The 26813-nt window shown below is 50.4% G+C and overlaps 1 protein-coding gene across 1 annotated transcript in view; it reads left to right on the forward strand.

Moving 5' to 3' along the window:
- Nucleotides 1-26813, forward strand: part of ext2 (exostosin glycosyltransferase 2) — a 95769-nt gene that overhangs the window by 32233 nt on the left and 36723 nt on the right. Inside the window, 2 exon segments of the mRNA XM_084308784.1 lie at nt 23947-24077; nt 24079-24161. Coding sequence (XP_084164910.1) covers nt 23947-24077; nt 24079-24161 — 214 coding nt within the window.

A 26813-nucleotide genomic window follows, 5' to 3' on the forward strand; every position in this document is an offset into this window, starting at 1 on the left:
GACGCTTTCTGGCGCTCTCTGGCGCTTGCTGACGCTTTCTGACGCTCTCTGGCGCTCTCTGGCGCTTTCTGGCGCTCTCCGACGCTCTCTGGCGGGCTCTGGCGCTCTCTGGCACTCTCTGACGGTCTCTGGCACTCTCTGACGGTCTCTGGCACTCTCTGACGGCCTCTGACACTCTCTGACGGTCTCTGGCACTCTCTGACGGTCTCCGACGGCCTCTGGCACTCTCTGACGGTCTCCGACGGCCTCTGACACTCTCTGGCACTCTGGCACTCTCTGACGGTCTCTGGCACTCTCCGACGGTCTCTGGCACTCTCTGACGGTCTCTGGCACTCTCTGACGGTCTCTGGCACTCTCCGACGGTCTCTGGCACTCTCTGACGGTCTCTGGCACTCTCTGACGGTCTCTGGCACTCTCTGACGCTCTCTGGCGCTCTCTGGCGGTCTCTGGCACTCTCTGACGGTCTCTGGCACTCTCTGACGGTCTCTGGCACTCTCTGACGCTCTCTGGCGCTCTCTGGTGGTCTCTGACGCTCTCTGGTGGTCTCTGACGGTCTCTGGCACTCTCTGACGGTCTCTGGCACTCTCTGATGCTCTCTGGCGCTCTCTGGTGGTCTCTGACGCTCTCTGGTGGTCTCTGACGGTCTCTGGCACTCTCTGACGGTCTCTGGCACTCTCTGACGCTCTCTGGCGCTCTCTGATGCTCTCTGGCGCTCTCTGGCGCTCTCTGGTGGTCTCTGACGCTCTCTGGCACTCTCTGATGCTCTCTGGCGCTCTCTGGCGCTCTCTGGTGGTCTCTGACGCTCTCTGGCACTCTCTGACGGTCTCTGGCGCTCTCTGGCGCTCTCTGGTGGTCTCTGACGCTCTCTGGCGCTCTCTGACCACCGGTGGAGTCTGATCTCTTACTGGCAGCCGTCTGGACAGTGTGTTTCAACCTTTCCAGGCGCTGACAGACGAGGTTTAGATGTGTAACCAAAGAAATAGATTTATCTGGTCTCCATAAATGAGAAGCATGCACGGTCGACTTTGGAGTAAATTATTCTTCTAGGTTTTTGTTTTCTCGTTCAGAAATATAGCGTTTTATATACTCAAAGATATTAGGGCTTCTTATCAAAATGATTGATTGCCTTATTTCCTAACTTTTGTGCAGGTTAACGTTTCTTTTTCAAATGAACCACGTTTATCCTTCTTTCATTAGTCCGACTGTTGTAAGCCGATTGACCAAACAGGCCGGTCTCTCTCTGTCCTACACACAGGTCAGTCTCTCTGTCTCCTACACACAGGTCAGTCTCTGTCTCCTACACACAGGTCAGTCTGTCTCCTACACACAGGTCAGTCTCTGTCTCCTACACACAGGTCAGTCTCTGTCTCCTACACACAGGTCAGTCTGTCTCCTACACACAGGTCAGTCTGTCTCCTACACACAGGTCAGTCTGTCTCCTACACACAGGTCAGTCTCTCTGTCTCCTACACAGGTCAGTCTCTGTCTCCTACACACAGGTCTCTCTCTGTCTCCTACACACAGGTCAGTCTCTGTCTCCTACACACAGGTCAGTCTCTCTGTCTCCTACACACAGGTCAGTCTCTGTCTCCTACACACAGGTCTCTCTCTGTCTCCTACACACAGGTCAGTCTCTCTGTCTCCTACACACAGGTCAGTCTCTCTGTCTCCTACACACAGATCAGTCTCTCTGTCTCCTACACACAGGTCAGTCTCTCTGTCTTCTACACACAGATCAGTCTCTCTGTCTCCTACACACAGGTCTCTCTCTGTCTCCTACACACAGATCAGTCTCTCTGTCTCCTACACACAGGTCTCTCTCTGTCTCCTACACACAGGTCAGTCTCTCTGTCTCCTACACACAGGTCAGTCTCTGTCTCCTACACACAGGTCTCTCTCTGTCTCCTACACACAGGTCAGTCTCTCTGTCTCCTACACACAGGTCAGTCTCTCTGTCTCCTACACACAGATCAGTCTCTCTGTCTCCTACACAGGTCAGTCTCTGTCTCCTACACACAGGTCAGTCTCTCTGTCTCCTACACACAGGTCAGTCTCTGTCTCCTACACACAGGTCAGTCTCTGTCTCCTACACACAGGTCAGTCTCTGTCTCCTACACACAGGTCAGTCTCTGTCTCCTACACACAGGTCTCTCTCTGTCTCCTACACACAGGTCAGTCTCTCTGTCTCCTACACACAGGTCAGTCTCTCTGTCTCCTACACACAGATCAGTCTCTCTGTCTCCTACACAGGTCAGTCTCTGTCTCCTACACACAGGTCAGTCTCTGTCTCCTACACACAGGTCAGTCTCTGTCTCCTACACACAGGTCAGTCTGTCTCCTACACACAGGTCAGTCTCTGTCTCCTACACACAGGTCAGTCTCTGTCTCCTACACACAGGTCAGTCTCTGTCTCCTACACACAGGTCAGTCTCTGTCTCCTACACACGGGTCAGTCTCTGTCTCCTACACACAGGTCAGTCTGTCTCCTACACACAGGTCAGTCTGTCTCCTACACACAGGTCAGTCTCTGTCTCCTACACACAGGTCAGTCTGTCTCCTACACACAGGTCAGTCTGTCTCCTACACACAGGTCAGTCTCTGTCTCCTACACACAGGTCAGTCTCTGTCTCCTACACACAGGTCAGTCAGTCTGTCTCCTACACACAGGTCAGTCTCTCTGTCTCCTACACACAGGTCAGTCTGTCTCCTACACACAGGTCAGTCTCTCTGTCTCCTACACACAGGTCAGTCTCTGTCTCCTACACACAGGTCAGTCTCTCTGTCTCCTACACACAGGTCAGTCTCTGTCTCCTACACAGGTCAGTCTCTGTCTCCTACACACAGGTCAGTCTCTGTCTCCTACACACAGGTCAGTCTGTCTCCTACACACAGGTCAGTCTGTCTCCTACACACAGGTCAGTCTCTGTCTCCTACACACAGGTCAGTCTCTGTCTCCTACACACAGGTCAGTCTCTGTCTCCTACACACAGGTCGGTCTCTGTCTCCTACACACAGGTCAGTCTCTGTCTCCTACACACAGGTCAGTCTCTCTGTCTCCTACACACAGGTCAGTCTGTCTTCTACACACAGGTCAGTCTCTGTCTCCTACACACAGGTCAGTCTGTCTCCTACACACAGGTCAGTCTGTCTCCTACACACAGGTCAGTCTCTGTCTCCTACACACAGGTCAGTCTCTGTCTCCTACACACAGGTCAGTCAGTCTGTCTCCTACACACAGGTCAGTCTCTCTGTCTCCTACACACAGGTCAGTCTGTCTCCTACACACAGGTCAGTCTCTGTCTCCTACACACAGGTCGGTCTCTGTCTCCTACACACAGGTCAGTCTCTGTCTCCTACACACAGGTCAGTCTCTCTGTCTCCTACACACAGGTCAGTCTCTGTCTCCTACACACAGGTCAGTCTCTCTGTCTCCTACACACAGGTCAGTCTCTGTCTCCTACACACAGGTCAGTCTGTCTCCTACACACAGGTCAGTCTCTCTGTCTCCTACACACAGGTCAGTCTCTGTCTCCTACACACAGGTCAGTCTGTCTCCTACACACAGGTCAGTCTGTCTCCTACACACAGGTCAGTCTCTCTGTCTCCTACACAGGTCAGTCTGTCTCCTACACACAGGTCAGTCTCTCTGTCTCCTACACACAGGTCAGTCTCTGTCTCCTACACACAGGTCAGTCTGTCTCCTACACACAGGTCAGTCTCTGTCTCCTACACACAAGTCAGTCTCTGTCTCCTACACACAGGTCAGTATGTCTCCTACACACAGGTCAGTCTCTGTCTCCTACACACAGGTCAGTCTCTGTCTCCTACACACAGGTCAGTCTGTCTCCTACACACAGGTCAGTCTCTGTCTCCTACACACAGGTCAGTCTGTCTCCTACACACAGGTCAGTCTCTCTGTCTCCTACACACAGGTCAGTCTCTGTCTCCTACACACAGGTCAGTCTCTGTCTCCTACACACAGGTCAGTCTGTCTCCTACACACAGGTCAGTCTGTCTCCTACACACAGGTCAGTCTCTGTCTCCTACACACAGGTCAGTGTCAGTCTGTCTCCTACACACAGGTCAGTCTGTCTCCTACACAGGTCAGTCTCTGTCTCCTACACACAGGTCGGTCTCTGTCTCCTACACACAGGTCAGTCTCTGTCTCCTACACACAGGTCAGTCTCTCTGTCTCCTACACACAGGTCAGTATGTCTCCTACACACAGGTCAGTCTGTCTCCTACACACAGGTCAGTCTCTCTGTCTCCTACACACAGGTCAGTCTCTGTCTCCTACACACAGGTCAGTCTCTGTCTCCTACAGACATGTCAGTCTCTGTCTCCTACACAGGTCAGTCTCTGTCTCCTACACACAGGTCAGTCTCTGTCTCCTACACACAGGTCAGTCTCTCTGTCTCCTACACACAGGTCTCGCTCTGTCTCCTACACACGGGTCAGTCTCTCTGTCTCCTACACACAGGTCAGTCTGTCTCCTACACACAGGTCAGTCTGTCTCCTACACACAGGTCAGTCTCTGTCTCCTACACAGGTCAGTCTCTGTCTCCTACACACAGGTCAGTCTCTCTGTCTCCTACACACAGGTCAGTCTCTGTCTCCTACACACAGGTCAGTCTCTCTGTCTCCTACACACAGGTCAGTCTGTCTCCTACACACAGGTCAGTCTCTGTCTCCTACACACGGGTCAGTCTCTGTCTCCTACACACAGGTCAGTCTCTGTCTCCTACACACAGGTCAGTCTGTCTCCTACACACAGGTCAGTCTCTGTCTCCTACACACATGTCAGTCTCTGTCTCCTACACACAGGTCAGTCTCTGTCTCCTACACACAGGTCAGTCTGTCTCCTACACACAGGTCAGTCTGTCTCCTACACACAGGTCAGTCTCTGTCTCCTACACACAGGTCAGTCTGTCTCCTACACACAGGTCAGTCTCTCTGTCTCCTACACACAGGTCAGTCTCTGTCTCCTACACACAGGTCAGTCTGTCTCCTACAGACAGGTCAGTCTCTGTCTCCTACACACAGGTCAGTCTCTGTCTCCTACACACAGGTCAGTCTCTGTCTCCTACACACGGGTCAGTCTCTGTCTCCTACACAGGTCAGTCTCTGTCTCCTACACACAGGTCAGTCTCTGTCTCCTACACACAGGTCAGTCTCTCTGTCTCCTACACACAGGTCAGTCTCTGTCTCCTACACACAGGTCAGTCTCTGTCTCCTACACACAGGTCGGTCTCTGTCTCCTACACACAGGTCTCTCTCTGTCTCCTACACACGGGTCAGTCTGTCTGTCTCCTACACACAGGTCAGTCTCTGTCTCCTACACACAGGTCAGTCTGTCTCCTACACACAGGTCTCTCTCTGTCTCCTACACACAGGTCAGTCTGTCTCCTACACACAGGTCAGTCTGTCTCCTACACACAGGTCAGTCTCTGTCTCCTACACACAGGTCAGTCTCTGTCTCCTACACACAGGTCAGTCTGTCTCCTACACACAGGTCAGTCTCTGTCTCCTACACACAGGTCAGTCTGTCTCCTACACACAGGTCAGTCTCTGTCTCCTACACACAGGTCAGTCTCTGTCTCCTACACACGGGTCAGTCTGTCTCCTACACACAGGTCAGTCTGTCTCCTACACAGGTCAGTCTCTGTCTCCTACAAACAGGTCAGTCTCTGTCTCCTACACACAGGTCAGTCTCTCTGTCTCCTACACAGGTCAGTCTGTCTCCTACACAGGTCAGTCTCTGTCTCCTACACACAGGTCAGTCTCTGTCTCCTACACACAGGTCAGTCTCTGTCTCCTACACACAGGTCAGTCTGTCTCCTACACAGGTCAGTCTGTCTCCTACACAGGTCAGTCTCTGTCTCCTACACAGGTCAGTCTGTCTCCTACACAGGTCAGTCTGTCTCCTACACACAGGTCAGTCTCTGTCTCCTACACACAGGTCAGTCTCTGTCTCCTACACACAGGTCAGTCTGTCTCCTACACAGGTCAGTCTCTGTCTCCTACACACAGGTCAGTCTCTGTCTCCTACACACAGGTCAGTCTCTGTCTCCAACACACAGGTCAGTCTGTCTCCTACACACAGGTCAGTCTGTCTCCTACACAGGTCAGTCTCTGTCTCCTACACACAGGTCAGTCTCTGTCTCCTACACACAGGTCAGTCTCTGTCTCCAACACACAGGTCGGTCTCTGTCTCCTACACACAGGTCAGTCTGTCTCCAACACACAGGTCGGTCTCTGTCTCCTACACACAGGTCAGTCTGTCTCCTACACACAGGTCAGTCTCTCTCTGTCTCCTACACACAGGTCAGTCTGTCTCCTACACACAGGTCAGTCTGTCTCCTACAGACAGGTCAGTCTCTGTCTCCTACACACAGGTCAGTCTGTCTCCTACACACAGGTCAGTCTCTGTCTCCTACACACAGGTCAGTCTGTCTCCTACACACAGGTCAGTCTGTCTCCTACACACAGGTCAGTCTGTCTCCTACACACAGGTCTCTCTCTGTCTCCTACACACAGGTCAGTCTCTGTCTCCTACACACAGGTCAGTCTCTGTCTCCTACACACAGGTCAGTCTGTCTCCTACACACAGGTCAGTCTCTGTCTCCTACACACAGGTCAGTCTCTGTCTCCTACACACAGGTCAGTCTCTCTGTCTCCTACACACAGGTCAGTCTCTGTCTCCTACACACAGGTCAGTCTCTGTCTCCTACACACAGGTCAGTCTCTGTCTCCTACACACAGGTCAGTCTCTGTCTCCTACACACAGGTCAGTCTCTGTCTCCTACACACAGGTCAGTCTGTCTCCTACACACAGGTCAGTCTCTGTCTCCTACACACAGGTCAGTCTCTGTCTCCTACACACAGGTCAGTCTCTCTGTCTCCTACACACAGGTCAGTCTCTGTCTCCTACACACAGGTCAGTCTGTCTCCTACACACAGGTCAGTATCTGTCTCCTACACACACGTCAGTCTCTGTCTCCTACACACAGGTCAGTCTGTCTCCTACACACAGGTCAGTCTCTGTCTCCTACACACAGGTCAGTCTCTCTGTCTCCTACACACAGGTCAGTCTCTGTCTCCTACACACAGGTCAGTCTGTCTCCTACAGACAGGTCAGTCTCTGTCTCCTACACACAGGTCAGTCTCTGTCTCCTACACACAGGTCAGTCTCTGTCTCCTACACACGGGTCAGTCTCTGTCTCCTACACACAGGTCAGTCTCTGTCTCCTACACAGGTCAGTCTCTGTCTCCTACACACAGGTCAGTCTCTGTCTCCTACACACAGGTCAGTCTGTCTCCTACACACAGGTCAGTCTGTCTCCTACACACAGGTCAGTCTCTGTCTCCTACACACAGGTCGGTCTCTGTCTCCTACACACAGGTCAGTCTCTGTCTCCTACACACAGGTCAGTCTCTCTGTCTCCTACACACAGGTCAGTCTGTCTTCTACACACAGGTCAGTCTCTGTCTCCTACACACAGGTCAGTCTCTGTCTCCTACACACAGGTCAGTCTGTCTCCTACACACAGGTCAGTCTCTCTGTCTCCTACACACAGGTCAGTCTCTGTCTCCTACACACAGGTCAGTCTCTGTCTCCTACACACAGGTCAGTCTCTGTCTCCTACACACAGGTCAGTCTGTCTCCTACACACAGGTCAGTCTCTCTGTCTCCTACACACAGGTCAGTCTCTGTCTCCTACACACAGGTCAGTCTCTGTCTCCTACACACAGGTCAGTCTCTGTCTCCTACACACAGGTCAGTCTCTGTCTCCTACACACAGGTCAGTCTGTCTCCTACACACAGGTCAGTCTGTCTCCTACACACAGGTCAGTCTCTGTCTCCTACACACAGGTCAGTCTCTGTCTCCTACACACAGGTCAGTCTCTCTGTCTCCTACACACAGGTCTCGCTCTGTCTCCTACACACAGGTCAGTCTGTCTCCTACACACAGGTCAGTCTCTGTCTCCTACACACGGGTCAGTCTGTCTCCTACACACAGGTCAGTCTCTGTCTCCTACACACAGGTCAGTCTCTGTCTCCTACACACAGGTCAGTCTGTCTCCTACACACAGGTCAGTCTGTCTCCTACACACAGGTCAGGCTCTGTCTCCTACACACAGGTCAGTCTCTGTCTCCTACACACAGGTCAGTCTCTGTCTCCTACACACAGGTCAGTCTGTCTCCTACACACAGGTCAGTCTCTCTGTCTCCTACACACAGGTCAGTCTCTGTCTCCTACACACAGGTCAGTCTGTCTCCTACAGACAGGTCAGTCTCTGTCTCCTACACACAGGTCAGTCTCTGTCTCCTACACACAGGTCAGTCTCTGTCTCCTACACACGGGTCAGTCTCTGTCTCCTACACACAGGTCAGTCTCTGTCTCCTACACAGGTCAGTCTCTGTCTCCTACACACAGGTCAGTCTCTGTCTCCTACACACAGGTCAGTCTGTCTCCTACACACAGGTCAGTCTGTCTCCTACACACAGGTCAGTCTCTGTCTCCTACACACAGGTCGGTCTCTGTCTCCTACACACAGGTCAGTCTCTGTCTCCTACACACAGGTCAGTCTCTCTGTCTCCTACACACAGGTCAGTCTGTCTTCTACACACAGGTCAGTCTCTGTCTCCTACACACAGGTCAGTCTCTGTCTCCTACACACAGGTCAGTCTGTCTCCTACACACAGGTCAGTCTCTCTGTCTCCTACACACAGGTCAGTCTCTGTCTCCTACACACAGGTCAGTCTCTGTCTCCTACACACAGGTCAGTCTCTGTCTCCTACACACAGGTCAGTCTGTCTCCTACACACAGGTCAGTCTCTCTGTCTCCTACACACAGGTCAGTCTCTGTCTCCTACACACAGGTCAGTCTCTGTCTCCTACACACAGGTCAGTCTCTGTCTCCTACACACAGGTCAGTCTCTGTCTCCTACACACAGGTCAGTCTGTCTCCTACACACAGGTCAGTCTGTCTCCTACACACAGGTCAGTCTCTGTCTCCTACACACAGGTCAGTCTCTGTCTCCTACACACAGGTCAGTCTCTCTGTCTCCTACACACAGGTCTCGCTCTGTCTCCTACACACAGGTCAGTCTGTCTCCTACACACAGGTCAGTCTCTGTCTCCTACACACGGGTCAGTCTGTCTCCTACACACAGGTCAGTCTCTGTCTCCTACACACAGGTCAGTCTCTGTCTCCTACACACAGGTCAGTCTGTCTCCTACACACAGGTCAGTCTGTCTCCTACACACAGGTCAGGCTCTGTCTCCTACACACAGGTCAGTCTCTGTCTCCTACACACAGGTCAGTCTCTGTCTCCTACACACAGGTCAGTCTGTCTCCTACACACAGGTCAGTCTCTGTCTCCTACACACAGGTCAGTCTCTGTCTCCTACACACAGGTCAGTCTCTGTCTCCTACACACAGGTCAGTCTGTCTCCTACACACAGGTCGGTCTCTGTCTCCTACACACAGGTCAGTCTGTCTTCTACACACAGGTCAGTCTCTGTCTCCTACACACAGGTCAGTCTCTGTCTCCTACACACAGGTCAGTCTCTCTGTCTCCTACACACAGGTCAGTCTCTGTCTTCTACACACAGGTCAGTCTCTGTCTCCTACACACAGGTCAGTCTCTGTCTCCTACACACAGGTCAGTCTGTCTTCTACACACAGGTCGGTCTCTGTCTCCTACACACAGGTCAGTCTCTGTCTCCTACACAGGTCAGTCTCTCTGTCTCCTACACACAGGTCAGTCTCTGTCTCCTACACACAGGTCAGTCTGTCTTCTACACACAGGTCAGTCTCTGTCTCCTACACACAGGTCAGTCTCTGTCTCCTACACACAGGTCAGTCTCTGTCTCCTACACACAGGTCAGTCTCTCTGTCTCCTACACACAGGTCAGTCTCTGTCTTCTACACACAGGTCAGTCTCTGTCTCCTTCACACAGGTCAGTCTGTCTCCTACACACAGGTCAGTCTCTGTCTCCTACACAGGTCAGTCTCTGTCTCCTACACACAGGTCAGTCTCTCTGTCTCCTACACACAGGTCAGTCTGTCTCCTACACACAGGTCAGTCTCTGTCTCCTACACAGGTCAGTCTCTGTCTCCTACACACAGGTCAGTCTCTCTGTCTCCTACACACAGGTCAGTCTCTGTCTCCTACACACAGGTCAGTCTCTCTGTCTCCTACACACAGGTCAGTCTGTCTTCTACACACAGGTCAGTCTCTGTCTCCTACACACAGGTCAGTCTGTCTCCTACACACAGGTCAGTCTCTGTCTCCTACACACAGGTCAGTCTCTGTCTCCTACACACAGGTCAGTCTCTCTCTGTCCTACACACAGGTCAGTCTCTGTCTCCTACACACAGGTCAGTCTCTCTCTGTCCTACACACAGGTCAGTCTCTGTCTCCTACACACAGGTCAGTCTCTGTCTCCTACACACAGGTCAGTCTGTCTCCTACACACAGGTCAGTCTCTGTCTCCTACACACATGTCTCTCTCTGTCTCCTACACACAGGTCAGTCTCTGTCTCCTACACACAGGTCAGTCTCTGTCTCCTACACACAGGTCAGTCTGTCTCCTACACACAGGTCAGTCTCTGTCTCCTACACACAGGTCAGTCTCTGTCTCCTACACACAGGTCAGTCTCTCTGTCTCCTACACACAGGTCAGTCTCTGTCTCCTACACACAGGTCAGTCTGTCTCCTACACACAGGTCAGTCTGTCTCCTACACACAGGTCAGTCTCTGTCTCCTACACAGGTCAGTCTCTGTCTCCTACACACAGGTCAGTCTCTCTGTCTCCTACACACAGGTCAGTCTGTCTTCTACACACAGGTCAGTCTCTGTCTCCTACACACAGGTCAGTCTGTCTCCTACACACAGGTCAGTCTGTCTCCTACACACAGGTCAGTCTCTCTGTCTCCTACACACAGGTCAGTCTCTGTCTCCTACACACAGGTCAGTCTCTGTCTCCTACACACAGGTCAGTCTCTGTCTCCTACACACAGGTCAGTCTGTCTCCTACACACAGGTCAGTCTCTGTCTCCTACACACAGGTCAGTCTCTCTGTCTCCTACACACAGGTCAGTCTCTGTCTCCTACACACAGGTCAGTCTCTGTCTCCTACACACAGGTCAGTCTCTGTCTCCTACACACAGGTCAGTCTCTGTCTCCTACACACAGGTCAGTCTCTGTCTCCTACACACAGGTCAGTCTCTGTCTCCTACACACAGGTCAGTCTCTGTCTCCTACACACAGGTCAGTCTCTCTGTCTCCTACACACAGGTCTCGCTCTGTCTCCTACACACGGGTCAGTCTCTCTGTCTCCTACACACAGGTCAGTCTGTCTCCTACACACAGGTCAGTCTCTGTCTCCTACACACGGGTCAGTCTCTGTCTCCTACACACAGGTCAGTCTCTGTCTCCTACACACAGGTCAGTCTCTGTCTCCTACACACAGGTCAGTCTCTGTCTCCTACACACAGGTCAGTCTGTCTCCTACACACAGGTCAGTCTCTGTCTCCTACACACAGGTCAGTCTGTCTCCTACACACAGGTCAGTCTGTCTCCTACACACAGGTCAGTCTGTCTCCTACACACAGGTCGGTCTCTGTCTCCTACACACAGGTCAGTCTCTGTCTCCTACACACAGGTCAGTCTCTGTCTCCTACACACAGGTCAGTCTCTGTCTCCTACACACAGGTCAGTCTCTCTGTCTCCTACACACAGGTCAGTCTGTCTTCTACACACAGGTCAGTCTCTGTCTCCTACACACAGGTCAGTCTGTCTCCTACACACAGGTCAGTCTCTGTCTCCTACACAGGTCAGTCTCTGTCTCCTACACACAGGTCAGTCTCTCTGTCTCCTACACACAGGTCAGTCTGTCTCCTACACACAGGTCAGTCTCTCTGTCTCCTACACACAGGTCAGTCTCTGTCTCCTACACACAGGTCAGTCTCTCTGTCTCCTACACACAGGTCAGTCTCTGTCTCCTACACACAGGTCAGTCTGTCTCCTACAGACAGGTCAGTCTCTGTCTCCTACACACGGGTCAGTCTCTCTGTCTCCTACACACGGGTCAGTCTCTGTCTCCTACACACAGGTCAGTCTCTGTCTCCTACACACAGGTCAGTCTCTGTCTCCTACACACAGGTCAGTCTCTGTCTCCTACACACAGGTCAGTCTGTCTCCTACACACAGGTCAGTCTGTCTCCTACACAGGTCAGTCTCTGTCTCCTACACACAGGTCGGTCTCTGTCTCCTACACACAGGTCAGTCTCTGTCTCCTACACACAGGTCAGTCTCTCTGTCTCCTACACACAGGTCAGTATGTCTCCTACACACAGGTCAGTCTGTCTCCTACACACAGGTCAGTCTCTCTGTCTCCTACACACAGGTCAGTCTCTGTCTCCTACACACAGGTCAGTCTCTGTCTCCTACAGACATGTCAGTCTCTGTCTCCTACACAGGTCAGTCTCTGTCTCCTACACACAGGTCAGTCTCTGTCTCCTACACACAGGTCAGTCTCTCTGTCTCCTACACACAGGTCTCGCTCTGTCTCCTACACACGGGTCAGTCTCTCTGTCTCCTACACACAGGTCAGTCTGTCTCCTACACACAGGTCAGTCTGTCTCCTACACACAGGTCAGTCTCTGTCTCCTACACAGGTCAGTCTCTGTCTCCTACACACAGGTCAGTCTCTCTGTCTCCTACACACAGGTCAGTCTCTGTCTCCTACACACAGGTCAGTCTCTCTGTCTCCTACACACAGGTCAGTCTGTCTCCTACACACAGGTCAGTCTCTGTCTCCTACACACGGGTCAGTCTCTGTCTCCTACACACAGGTCAGTCTCTGTCTCCTACACACAGGTCAGTCTCTGTCTCCTACACACAGGTCAGTCTCTGTCTCCTACACACAGGTCAGTCTCTGTCTCCTACACACAGGTCAGTCTGTCTCCTACAGACAGGTCAGTCTCTGTCTCCTACACACAGGTCAGTCTCTGTCTCCTACACACAGGTCAGTCTCTCTGTCTCCTACACACAGGTCAGTCTCTCTGTCTCCTACACACGGGTCAGTCTCTGTCTCCTACACACAGGTCAGTCTGTCTCCTACACACAGGTCAGTCTCTGTCTCCTACACACAGGTCAGTCTGTCTCCTACACACAGGTCAGTCTCTCTGTCTCCTACACACAGGTCAGTCTGTCTCCTACACAGGTCAGTCTCTGTCTCCTACACACAGGTCAGTCTCTGTCTCCTACACACAGGTCAGTCTCTGTCTCCTACACACAGGTCAGTCTCTGTCTCCTACACACAGGTCAGTCTGTGTCCTACACACAGGTCAGTCTGTGTCCTACACACAGGTCAGTCTCTCTGTCTCCTACACACAGGTCAGTCTCTGTCTCCTACACACAGGTCAGTCTGTCTCCTACACACAGGTCAGTCTCTGTCTCCTACACAGGTCAGTCTGTCTCCTACACACAGGTCAGTCTCTGTCTCCTACACACAGGTCAGTCTCTGTCTCCTACACACAGGTCAGTCTCTGTCTCCTACACAGAGGTCAGTCTCTCTGTCTCCTACACAGGTCAGTCTCTGTCTCCTACACACAGGTCAGTCTCTGTCTCCTACACACAGGTCAGTCTCTGTCTCCTACACAGAGGTCAGTCTCTCTGTCTCCTACACAGGTCAGTCTCTGTCTCCTACACACAGGTCAGTCTCTCTGTCTCCTACACACAGGTCAGTCTGTCTCCTACACAGAGGTCAGTCTCTCTGTCTCCTACACACAGGTCAGTCTCTGTCTCCTACACAGAGGTCAGTCTCTGTCTCCTACACAGGTCAGTCTCTGTCTCCTACACACAGGTCAGTCTCTGTCTCCTACACACAGGTCAGTCTCTGTCTCCTACACACAGGTCAGTCTATCTCCTACACACAGGTCAGTCTCTGTCTCCTACACACAGGTCAGTCTCTGTCTCCTACACAGGTCAGTCTCTGTCTCCTACACACAGGTCAGTCTCTGTCTCCTACACACAGGTCAGTCTGTCTCCTACACACAGGTCAGTCTGTCTCCTACACACAGGTCAGTCTCTGTCTCCTACACACAGGTCAGTCTGTCTCCTACACACAGGTCAGTCTGTCTCCTACACACAGGTCAGTCTCTGTCTCCTACACACAGGTCAGTCTCTGTCTCCTACACACAGGTCAGTCTCTGTCTCCTACACACAGGTCAGTCTGTCTCCTACAGACAGGTCAGTCTCTGTCTCCTACACACAGGTCAGTCTCTGTCTCCTACACACAGGTCAGTCTCTCTGTCTCCTACACACAGGTCAGTCTCTCTGTCTCCTACACACAGGTCAGTCTCTCTGTCTCCTACACACAGGTCAGTCTCTGTCTCCTACACAGAGGTCAGTCTCTCTGTCTCCTACACAGGTCAGTCTCTGTCTCCTACACACAGGTCAGTCTCTGTCTCCTACACACAGGTCAGTCTCTGTCTCCTACACAGAGGTCAGTCTCTCTGTCTCCTACACAGGTCAGTCTCTGTCTCCTACACACAGGTCAGTCTCTCTGTCTCCTACACACAGGTCAGTCTGTCTCCTACACAGAGGTCAGTCTCTCTGTCTCCTACACACAGGTCAGTCTCTGTCTCCTACACAGAGGTCAGTCTCTGTCTCCTACACAGGTCAGTCTCTGTCTCCTACACACAGGTCAGTCTCTGTCTCCTACACACAGGTCAGTCTCTGTCTCCTACACACAGGTCAGTCTATCTCCTACACACAGGTCAGTCTCTGTCTCCTACACACAGGTCAGTCTCTGTCTCCTACACAGGTCAGTCTCTGTCTCCTACACACAGGTCAGTCTCTGTCTCCTACACACAGGTCAGTCTGTCTCCTACACACAGGTCAGTCTGTCTCCTACACACAGGTCAGTCTCTGTCTCCTACACACAGGTCAGTCTGTCTCCTACACACAGGTCAGTCTGTCTCCTACACACAGGTCAGTCTCTGTCTCCTACACACAGGTCAGTCTCTGTCTCCTACACACAGGTCAGTCTCTGTCTCCTACACACAGGTCAGTCTGTCTCCTACAGACAGGTCAGTCTCTGTCTCCTACACACAGGTCAGTCTCTGTCTCCTACACACAGGTCAGTCTCTCTGTCTCCTACACACAGGTCAGTCTCTCTGTCTCCTACACACAGGTCAGTCTCTCTGTCTCCTACACACAGGTCAGTCTCTCTGTCTCCTACACACAGGTCAGTCTCTCTGTCTCCTACACACGGGTCAGTCTCTGTCTCCTACACACAGGTCAGTCTGTCTCCTACACACAGGTCAGTCTCTGTCTCCTACACACAGGTCAGTCTGTCTCCTACACACAGGTCAGTCTCTCTGTCTCCTACACACAGGTCAGTCTGTCTCCTACACAGGTCAGTCTCTGTCTCCTACACACAGGTCAGTCTCTGTCTCCTACACACAGGTCAGTCTCTGTCTCCTACACACAGGTCAGTCTCTGTCTCCTACACACAGGTCAGTCTGTGTCCTACACACAGGTCAGTCTCTCTGTCTCCTACACACAGGTCAGTCTCTGTCTCCTACACACAGGTCAGTCTGTCTCCTACACACAGGTCAGTCTCTGTCTCCTACACAGGTCAGTCTGTCTCCTACACACAGGTCAGTCTCTGTCTCCTACACACAGGTCAGTCTCTGTCTCCTACACACAGGTCAGTCTCTGTCTCCTACACAGAGGTCAGTCTCTCTGTCTCCTACACAGGTCAGTCTCTGTCTCCTACACACAGGTCAGTCTCTGTCTCCTACACACAGGTCAGTCTCTGTCTCCTACACAGAGGTCAGTCTCTCTGTCTCCTACACAGGTCAGTCTCTGTCTCCTACACACAGGTCAGTCTCTCTGTCTCCTACACACAGGTCAGTCTGTCTCCTACACAGAGGTCAGTCTCTCTGTCTCCTACACACAGGTCAGTCTCTGTCTCCTACACAGAGGTCAGTCTCTGTCTCCTACACAGGTCAGTCTCTGTCTCCTACACACAGGTCAGTCTATCTCCTACACACAGGTCAGTCTCTGTCTCCTACACACAGGTCAGTCTCTGTCTCCTACACAGGTCAGTCTCTGTCTCCTACACACAGGTCAGTCTGTCTCCTACACACAGGTCAGTCTGTCTCCTACACACAGGTCAGTCTCTGTCTCCTACACACAGGTCAGTCTGTCTCCTACACACAGGTCAGTCTGTCTCCTACACACAGGTCAGTCTCTGTCTCCTACACACAGGTCAGTCTCTGTCTCCTACACACAGGTCAGTCTCTGTCTCCTACACACGGGTCAGTCTCTGTCTCCTACACACAGGTCAGTCTCTGTCTCCTACACAGGTCAGTCTCTGTCTCCTACACACAGGTCAGTCTCTCTGTCTCCTACACACAGGTCAGTCTCTGTCTCCTACACACAGGTCAGTCTCTCTGTCTCCTACACACAGGTCAGTCTGTCTCCTACACACAGGTCAGTCTCTGTCTCCTACACACGGGTCAGTCTCTGTCTCCTACACACAGGTCAGTCTCTGTCTCCTACACACAGGTCAGTCTCTGTCTCCTACACACAGGTCAGTCTCTGTCTCCTACACACAGGTCAGTCTCTGTCTCCTACACACAGGTCAGTCTGTCTCCTACAGACAGGTCAGTCTCTGTCTCCTACACACAGGTCAGTCTCTGTCTCCTACACACAGGTCAGTCTCTCTGTCTCCTACACACAGGTCAGTCTCTCTGTCTCCTACACACGGGTCAGTCTCTGTCTCCTACACACAGGTCAGTCTGTCTCCTACACACAGGTCAGTCTCTGTCTCCTACACACAGGTCAGTCTGTCTCCTACACACAGGTCAGTCTCTCTGTCTCCTACACACAGGTCAGTCTGTCTCCTACACAGGTCAGTCTCTGTCTCCTACACACAGGTCAGTCTCTGTCTCCTACACACAGGTCAGTCTCTGTCTCCTACACACAGGTCAGTCTCTGTCTCCTACACACAGGTCAGTCTGTGTCCTACACACAGGTCAGTCTGTGTCCTACACACAGGTCAGTCTCTCTGTCTCCTACACACAGGTCAGTCTCTGTCTCCTACACACAGGTCAGTCTGTCTCCTACACACAGGTCAGTCTCTGTCTCCTACACAGGTCAGTCTGTCTCCTACACACAGGTCAGTCTCTGTCTCCTACACACAGGTCAGTCTCTGTCTCCTACACACAGGTCAGTCTCTGTCTCCTACACAGAGGTCAGTCTCTCTGTCTCCTACACAGGTCAGTCTCTGTCTCCTACACACAGGTCAGTCTCTGTCTCCTACACACAGGTCAGTCTCTGTCTCCTACACAGAGGTCAGTCTCTCTGTCTCCTACACAGGTCAGTCTCTGTCTCCTACACACAGGTCAGTCTCTCTGTCTCCTACACACAGGTCAGTCTGTCTCCTACACAGAGGTCAGTCTCTCTGTCTCCTACACACAGGTCAGTCTCTGTCTCCTACACAGAGGTCAGTCTCTGTCTCCTACACAGGTCAGTCTCTGTCTCCTACACACAGGTCAGTCTCTGTCTCCTACACACAGGTCAGTCTCTGTCTCCTACACACAGGTCAGTCTATCTCCTACACACAGGTCAGTCTCTGTCTCCTACACACAGGTCAGTCTCTGTCTCCTACACAGGTCAGTCTCTGTCTCCTACACACAGGTCAGTCTCTGTCTCCTACACACAGGTCAGTCTGTCTCCTACACACAGGTCAGTCTGTCTCCTACACACAGGTCAGTCTCTGTCTCCTACACACAGGTCAGTCTGTCTCCTACACACAGGTCAGTCTGTCTCCTACACACAGGTCAGTCTCTGTCTCCTACACACAGGTCAGTCTCTGTCTCCTACACACAGGTCAGTCTCTGTCTCCTACACACAGGTCAGTCTGTCTCCTACAGACAGGTCAGTCTCTGTCTCCTACACACAGGTCAGTCTCTGTCTCCTACACACAGGTCAGTCTCTCTGTCTCCTACACACAGGTCAGTCTCTCTGTCTCCTACACACAGGTCAGTCTCTCTGTCTCCTACACACAGGTCAGTCTCTGTCTCCTACACAGAGGTCAGTCTCTCTGTCTCCTACACAGGTCAGTCTCTGTCTCCTACACACAGGTCAGTCTCTGTCTCCTACACACAGGTCAGTCTCTGTCTCCTACACAGAGGTCAGTCTCTCTGTCTCCTACACAGGTCAGTCTCTGTCTCCTACACACAGGTCAGTCTCTCTGTCTCCTACACACAGGTCAGTCTGTCTCCTACACAGAGGTCAGTCTCTCTGTCTCCTACACACAGGTCAGTCTCTGTCTCCTACACAGAGGTCAGTCTCTGTCTCCTACACAGGTCAGTCTCTGTCTCCTACACACAGGTCAGTCTCTGTCTCCTACACACAGGTCAGTCTCTGTCTCCTACACACAGGTCAGTCTATCTCCTACACACAGGTCAGTCTCTGTCTCCTACACACAGGTCAGTCTCTGTCTCCTACACAGGTCAGTCTCTGTCTCCTACACACAGGTCAGTCTCTGTCTCCTACACACAGGTCAGTCTGTCTCCTACACACAGGTCAGTCTGTCTCCTACACACAGGTCAGTCTCTGTCTCCTACACACAGGTCAGTCTGTCTCCTACACACAGGTCAGTCTGTCTCCTACACACAGGTCAGTCTCTGTCTCCTACACACAGGTCAGTCTCTGTCTCCTACACACAGGTCAGTCTCTGTCTCCTACACACAGGTCAGTCTGTCTCCTACAGACAGGTCAGTCTCTGTCTCCTACACACAGGTCAGTCTCTGTCTCCTACACACAGGTCAGTCTCTCTGTCTCCTACACACAGGTCAGTCTCTCTGTCTCCTACACACAGGTCAGTCTCTCTGTCTCCTACACACAGGTCAGTCTCTCTGTCTCCTACACACAGGTCAGTCTCTCTGTCTCCTACACACGGGTCAGTCTCTGTCTCCTACACACAGGTCAGTCTGTCTCCTACACACAGGTCAGTCTCTGTCTCCTACACACAGGTCAGTCTGTCTCCTACACACAGGTCAGTCTCTCTGTCTCCTACACACAGGTCAGTCTGTCTCCTACACAGGTCAGTCTCTGTCTCCTACACACAGGTCAGTCTCTGTCTCCTACACACAGGTCAGTCTCTGTCTCCTACACACAGGTCAGTCTCTGTCTCCTACACACAGGTCAGTCTGTGTCCTACACACAGGTCAGTCTCTCTGTCTCCTACACACAGGTCAGTCTCTGTCTCCTACACACAGGTCAGTCTGTCTCCTACACACAGGTCAGTCTCTGTCTCCTACACAGGTCAGTCTGTCTCCTACACACAGGTCAGTCTCTGTCTCCTACACACAGGTCAGTCTCTGTCTCCTACACACAGGTCAGTCTCTGTCTCCTACACAGAGGTCAGTCTCTCTGTCTCCTACACAGGTCAGTCTCTGTCTCCTACACACAGGTCAGTCTCTGTCTCCTACACACAGGTCAGTCTCTGTCTCCTACACAGAGGTCAGTCTCTCTGTCTCCTACACAGGTCAGTCTCTGTCTCCTACACACAGGTCAGTCTCTCTGTCTCCTACACACAGGTCAGTCTGTCTCCTACACAGAGGTCAGTCTCTCTGTCTCCTACACACAGGTCAGTCTCTGTCTCCTACACAGAGGTCAGTCTCTGTCTCCTACACAGGTCAGTCTCTGTCTCCTACACACAGGTCAGTCTATCTCCTACACACAGGTCAGTCTCTGTCTCCTACACACAGGTCAGTCTCTGTCTCCTACACAGGTCAGTCTCTGTCTCCTACACACAGGTCAGTCTGTCTCCTACACACAGGTCAGTCTGTCTCCTACACACAGGTCAGTCTCTGTCTCCTACACACAGGTCAGTCTGTCTCCTACACACAGGTCAGTCTGTCTCCTACACACAGGTCAGTCTCTGTCTCCTACACACAGGTCAGTCTCTGTCTCCTACACACAGGTCAGTCTCTGTCTCCTACACACGGGTCAGTCTCTGTCTCCTACACACAGGTCAGTCTCTGTCTCCTACACACAGGTCAGTCTCTCTGTCTCCTACACACAGGTCAGTCTGTCTCCTACACACAGGTCAGTCTGTCTCCTACACACAGGTCAGTCTCTGTCTCCTACACACAGGTCAGTCTCTGTCTCCTACACACAGGTCAGTCTGTCTCCTACACACAGGTCAGTCTGTCTCCTACACACAGGTCAGTCTGTCTCCTACACACAGGTCAGTCTGTCTCCTACACACAGGTCAGTCTGTCTCCTACACACAGGTCAGTCTGTCTCCTACACACAGGTCAGTCTGTCTCCTACACACAGGTCTCTCTCTGTCTCCTACACACAGGTCAGTCTCTGTCTCCTACACACAGGTCAGTCTGTCTCCTACACACAGGTCAGTCTGTCTCCTACACACAGGTCTCTCTCTGTCTCCTACACACAGGTCGGTCTCTGTCTCCTACACACAGGTCAGTCTCTGTCTCCTACACACAGGTCAGTCTCTCTGTCTCCTACACACAGGTCAGTCTATGTCTCCTACACACAGGTCAGTCTGTCTCCTACACACAGGTCAGTCTCTGTCTCCTACACACAGGTCAGTCTCTCTGTCTCCTACACACAGGTCAGTCTGTCTCCTACACACAGGTCAGTCTGTCTCCTACACACAGGTCAGTCTCTGTCTCCTACACACAGGTCAGTCTCTGTCTCCTACACACAGGTCAGTCTCTGTCTCCTACACACAGGTCAGTCTCTCTGTCTCCTACACACAGGTCTCTCTCTGTCTCCTACACACAGGTCAGTCTCTGTCTCCTACACACAGGTCAGTCTCTGTCTCCTACACACAGGTCAGTCTCTGTCTCCTACACACAGGTCAGTCTCTGTCTCCTACACACAGGTCAGTCTCTGTCTCCTACACATGGCAACAAATCTCTGATCATTAGCAACCTGAAGAGAAAGGAACCCTTAAAAGGAGAGTTTGGGGACTGAATGTGGAAATGACCCACAGGTGAAGTACTCTGCTGTGTCTCTTCTCGCCTCCTCATAAAAATTCCTGCAGGCACTGGGAGGGGGGGGGGGGGGGGGGTGGAGAGGGGGGCGGGGTGCCTCTAAGGCCAGCACAGTTTGCTTTTTGCCTCCTCCAGGTCGGAAAGGAAACTTTCATCACCGGGCTGATTTATGGGCCGTCGGGGATCCTCCCTCGAGATTAGAAAGTCTTTTTGAATTCTCCTCACTCTCTCCATAACTATAAAAGCTGTTTTCGTGTTGTTGTACATCTCCAGCGCGCAGAGACGGAGCCCCTCTCTCTCTCTCTCGTGTTGTGCCACGGAGGGCCCTCTGTAGACCGTACGACACACACACATCACCGGGTGGGTGGAGGAGCTGGAGGGACCGGTTTTGGTTCTGTTTTTCTCGGGTCGTTCTAGACCCACTGTGATTGTGATTGTTGCCATTACTAGGCGTGTAGCAGGTACACAGAAGCCACGGTTCGGCACGAATTCGGTACAACAGGGGGAAAAAGCGACAAATATCCCCAAAAACGTATAAGGCCAGGTTTCTTTTTATTTATTTTGAACAGACGGTACAAGTTAGACTAACGTCGTGTAGTCCCCCCTGAGACTCATTCGTCGTATGTCTCCCTATATGCCGGACCGTGACGTCGGTACCGTGAAGTCGCGGGACGAATACGTGTACCGTTAACACCCCTAGTTGCCATGGTTATTGGTCCTCTTAACTAGGGATGTCCGATATTATCGGCCGATATCGGCAGTAAAATGTGATATCGGAAAATATCGGTATCGGTTTAAAAAAAAAAAAAACAATAACAATATTTGTTATATATATATCCAGTGAAATTATTAGTTATCTGAAATTATTCAGTTTTTTGGATGGGGAAACCCTGCATATATCGGTATCGGTTGATATCGGTTGATATCGGTATCGGAAATTAAGAGTTGGACAATATCGGAATATCGGTATCGGTAAAAAAGCCAATATCGAGCATCCCTACTCTTAACACATCCACCGCCATCCATGCTGTAAAGCGTTATTGCCCGCCATGCTTTGACCGCCAGATCTCGCTGTACAGCGTTATTGAGATCAATATTTCATTTTTTCGCCATGGCATTCATAATTCATATATACACCTCCGACGCTGCAGCTGGACCCTACGGCTCAATACAACGACGGCTCAATACCGCCGCCTGGTGGATGGTCGGGCAAGTTACACTCGAACAACAGGAAGTGGCCGATGTGCGTCGATTAAATTCATCCGGCCGTCAGACATTGTTGCAAGGCTCCCGACAGACACAATGTACATAATGGATTGCTTTCTAAACTTAATAATCTATATGATTGCTGCGTTTATTGCGACATACAAACCGGAGATGGACCTAGGCGATCGGCGTCGTATGCTTGGGATCTTTCACCGCCAGTCTCTTAGACCCACGGTAAGAGGAATATAACGTTATTTTCAACCCAATTGTGAGTTTCCTTGTTTGCAAACCATCTGATCAATATATCACCCAACCTACATAAAGCATTTACTGATGATCGGGGAATTATAAACGACCCCCCCCCGCCCCCTTTCCTCCACGCATGATGAAGCATAACGTACAGTTGAATTTTTTAATATAGCGTGTATCGGGAAGAAACGCCAATCGATAATCTATATATGCGTTTAGGCCTATAACTCACGTTCTAGGAATTACTGCAGAAAACGATAAAAACATGCTTACATTCTAGAAGGTATTTTTGTATGAATGTATGAATGGAAAAGTATAACGTTCCTACATCCTGAACGATAGATAATCAATGTTGAATGGGCCATAGTAATGTCAATTTAGCAATACAATTTAAAAAGTTATAGCCCTGCAAAGAAGGTGAACATCTCCATAGGCTTACAGTGGTGGCAGACTGGCTATATTGATGGATATAAGTTATGGCAGGGAATGTGTTAAGGGCTTGGGCCCCTAAGCAGAATCTCACACCAACGTCATCGCACGAGCGGCGGCATTGACATAGCTCTCTATGTTGTTTAGAAATGAAGTGTTTTGAGTCTGCACTCTCTGGACACACACACACACACACACACACACACACACACACACACACACACACACACACACACACACACACACACACACACACACTTGACCCCTACCCTTGTACAGCTAATAAAGAGCCCTGGCTGCTCTGCGGGTCAGAGAGGAGGTCCTGGGCCGCTGTCAGGTCACTATGGCATGGCGCCTCCTAGCAGGAGACGGAGCTGTTTTAAGCTTCATTAACTCTTACGGGGCTCCTCCTCTCTTCTGAACTGTCCCCTTGAAGTCTCTTAATGGAGCAGGGGGGCGGGACCAGGGGGAGGGACCAGGGGACGGGACCAGGGGGGGCTGGACCAGGAAACCAGGGGGACCTGTGTCGGGCCGGGCCAGCGCTGGTAACAGTAGCCCGACATTAGCAGATGAGCGATGATCTCGGGGGGCCGACACCTCCACGCGGGTCGTGGGGTCACCGGCACTCATTTGTCTAAAACTACTGGGGCATCTTGTTTGATTCATAAGCGATCGCCCCCCCGATGGCCCCCGTGACCGTCGTTAATCTCCCCGGGCAGGTCTGTGCCGCGCGCTCGCCCTCTCTCACACTCGCAGGGCTCCAAACGTCCAGGAAACGAGTGACGGGAGCAGAAAACGACGCTAGTTTCTGTCCTTTTATTTACGGCGATTCCCCCAGTCCAGCACCTGCCAGGGTGATGTACGTGTTTTTCCTCTCGCATGTCGTACATCTGAACCAGGAATGTCTCTCTCTCTCTCTTCCCCTCTCTCTCTTTGTGTCTCTCTCTCTCTCTCTCTCTCTCTCTCTCTCTCTCTCTCTCTCTCTCTCCCCCCCTCCAGGCTCGCTGGTTCTGGGACGCCTACTTCAGCTCCATGAAGGCCATCGGCATGGCGACGCTGCAGATCATCAACGACCGCATCTACCCCTACGCCGCGCACACCTACGAGCAGTGGAACAACCCCCCTGTGGTGGTACGTCACTGTGCCACACTCGCTCAAAATCCCGCTATGGGACGTGAACAGAGTAGGGATGCACCGATCCGATATTGGTATTGGTATTGGCCGCCGATATCAGTAAAATAGCTGGATTGGGTATCGGTAAAAAAAAAAGATAAAAATCTAAAATTTTATTTTTTTAATAAGAAATAAAATAAGAAATAACCATTCAGTACATTTATATCTATGTGTTAATTTGTTACATTTAGTTTCACTAAGTTAGGAAAGTAATGTTTTAAGTCAAGCCTGATGTTGCCTTACACAAAAGAATGATCCCAGTCTCTTCCACACAGTGACAGTGAGGCATACAGTTTATTAATTGAATGAATGACGTTTATTTTCTGTCTTTGTTTACAACAAATCAAAAACACACTTGTGATCCTTTACAATTCTTAAAAAATGTTTTTTTTTTTTTTTATATATTTGGACAATACCAAATGGCCGATACCCATACCCAGATATCGGTATCGGGGCTTAAAAAGTCGGATCGGTGCATCCCTAGAACAGAGGTCGCCGTCTCCAGATTCCACTTGCTTTGTTCTTTTTATTTATTTATTACACTTTACTTTACTTAAACAGGCAGGTCAATTAAGAATTTCTTTTTTTATATACTGTTTTTATTGGCATATATATATTTTTTTATCACATTGTAGAACCATCACATGGTACAATTATCATTTATAAAATACAAAACAAGAAAAGACAATGGCAGATCACTTAAAACCCTCTGGTGTCTGGGCGATTTTCACATTACACATTATGAAACTACAGGTTCATACCTTCAAAATAAGCCATCAATTGTCAAATTTGAGCCGATACTTCTCAATCAATGTCCTATGAAACATTCTGGTAACATTCTAACCAAATCTTAGATCAGGGCTTTGAAAGAATGAAAGACAATTCAGCCATTTGATGAAAGACTACACTCCCAGAATTCAATGTAACCAATGTCACTCCACACCAATTCACACCTGGTAACAAAGGCCCAGCTTCCAGTCTGAGGCCTTTGTTATTCCAATGACTGTCTTGTGACCCAAGAGGCCCAGAGAGAGTTGTTGACACACAACACATAATGATAAACGTTTCCTTTCCACTAGTCTGAAGGAAGACATGTTATGGAAGCAAAAAAAAGTTGCATCCCACATAGCCTGCTCACTTCTTTGAACTTTGAACCCTCATCTTTTTACTATATTTTGTCTACTGTATTTTGTCTCTTTGTGAATGCAGTTAGCCTGCTTAATTCTTAGACACTTCACTTTTTAACCTCTTATCTTTTCACTATACTTTGTTACATATTATATGTTCTGTGTATCTGTCCGCTTCGCCGTTAACACAGAATTCTCCAATACGATTGATAGCTGGGAAAGTTCACTTTCTACATGAACAACACAAATAAATAAACTTCCTTCCTGTTTTAGACTTCGCTCTTTTATTTTAAAACCCCCGACCAGCAGTGATGCCACAGATTACTTGTAAAAATTATCTGATTACTGATTACTCATTTAAAAAGTAATCTAGTTACTTTACTGATTACTTGATTATCAAAGTAACTTAGTTACTTTGAAAGTAACTAGGTTACGAAGTCGTCGTCGTCGTCCCCCCTGCTGCTGCCACAACATAAGAATGACAACAGTTTTTTTTTATTTATTTATTTTATAATGCTTTATTGAAAGTGCATAATGTCATAAATCATGATTGGCTGCTCAGACAGGTCATCATGAGACGTCATCAGCCATCAGGCCATATAAGGTCACAGCTGTCCACTGCTCAGGCACTCTAGGACAGTGGTTCCCAAACTAAATAAAATAGAAAATGTATATAATATAATTTTAATTAAAGATAAAATTGTAAAACCGTTGTGTAATATAAATATATGTCCCATCTCCGGTCTAGCTGACTGTACCCCTGGCTCTCGTATCATCAGCATTATGAGATAGTAACTAAATAGTAACACACAGCCACTTGGAAAAGTAACTAATCAGATTACTGGCTTGTAAAAAGTAACTAGTTAGATTACTATTTACTGAAAAAAGTAATCAGATTAGAGTAACTAGTTACTGGCATCACTGCCGACCGGAAGTGTTATTGTTGTTATCGCTAGTTTCCAAAGGAGAGGCGAGAAACACAGCGGCTCACATGAGCTACACACACACACACACACACACACACACACACACACACACACACACACACACACACACACACACACACACACACACACACACACACACACACACACACGCAGACACACTCTCCCTCTCTCTGAATGAAACGGAATGCATTTAGGTATCACTCCGGAATCACATTTCAACCAAGTCACTAACGTTACTGTCATGAGCCTACAATGATCAAATCAATAAAACGTCCAACTCGCGCAACGACTCGGCAAAAAGTCAAGTCGCCTGGATATTATTGCGAGAGATAATTCATACATATTATGAAAGCCAATGTGTTGTTTAGAATCTGTCGAGTGCTACAAGCTGGCGGGGGGTAGCGACAGTCTGACAAGTCTCTGCAGGGGTCTAAACCCTATTCAAAGCACACACACCCGCTCTGTCTCTGAGTGTTTGTGTGCTATGTGTGTGTGTGCTATGTGTGTGTGTGTGACGTAGCTGCAGTGAGTGTAGTTCTCTGGAGAACCGGGATAATTACAGCCATACAATCTAGCAAGAATTAAACCTATTTACAAGTCGTATTAAGTTTTGCAAATA

Source organism: Notolepis coatsorum (assembly GCF_963971535.1).
Source record: "Notolepis coatsorum genome assembly, chromosome: 2".
NCBI classification, from domain to species: domain Eukaryota; kingdom Metazoa; phylum Chordata; class Actinopteri; order Aulopiformes; family Paralepididae; genus Notolepis; species Notolepis coatsorum.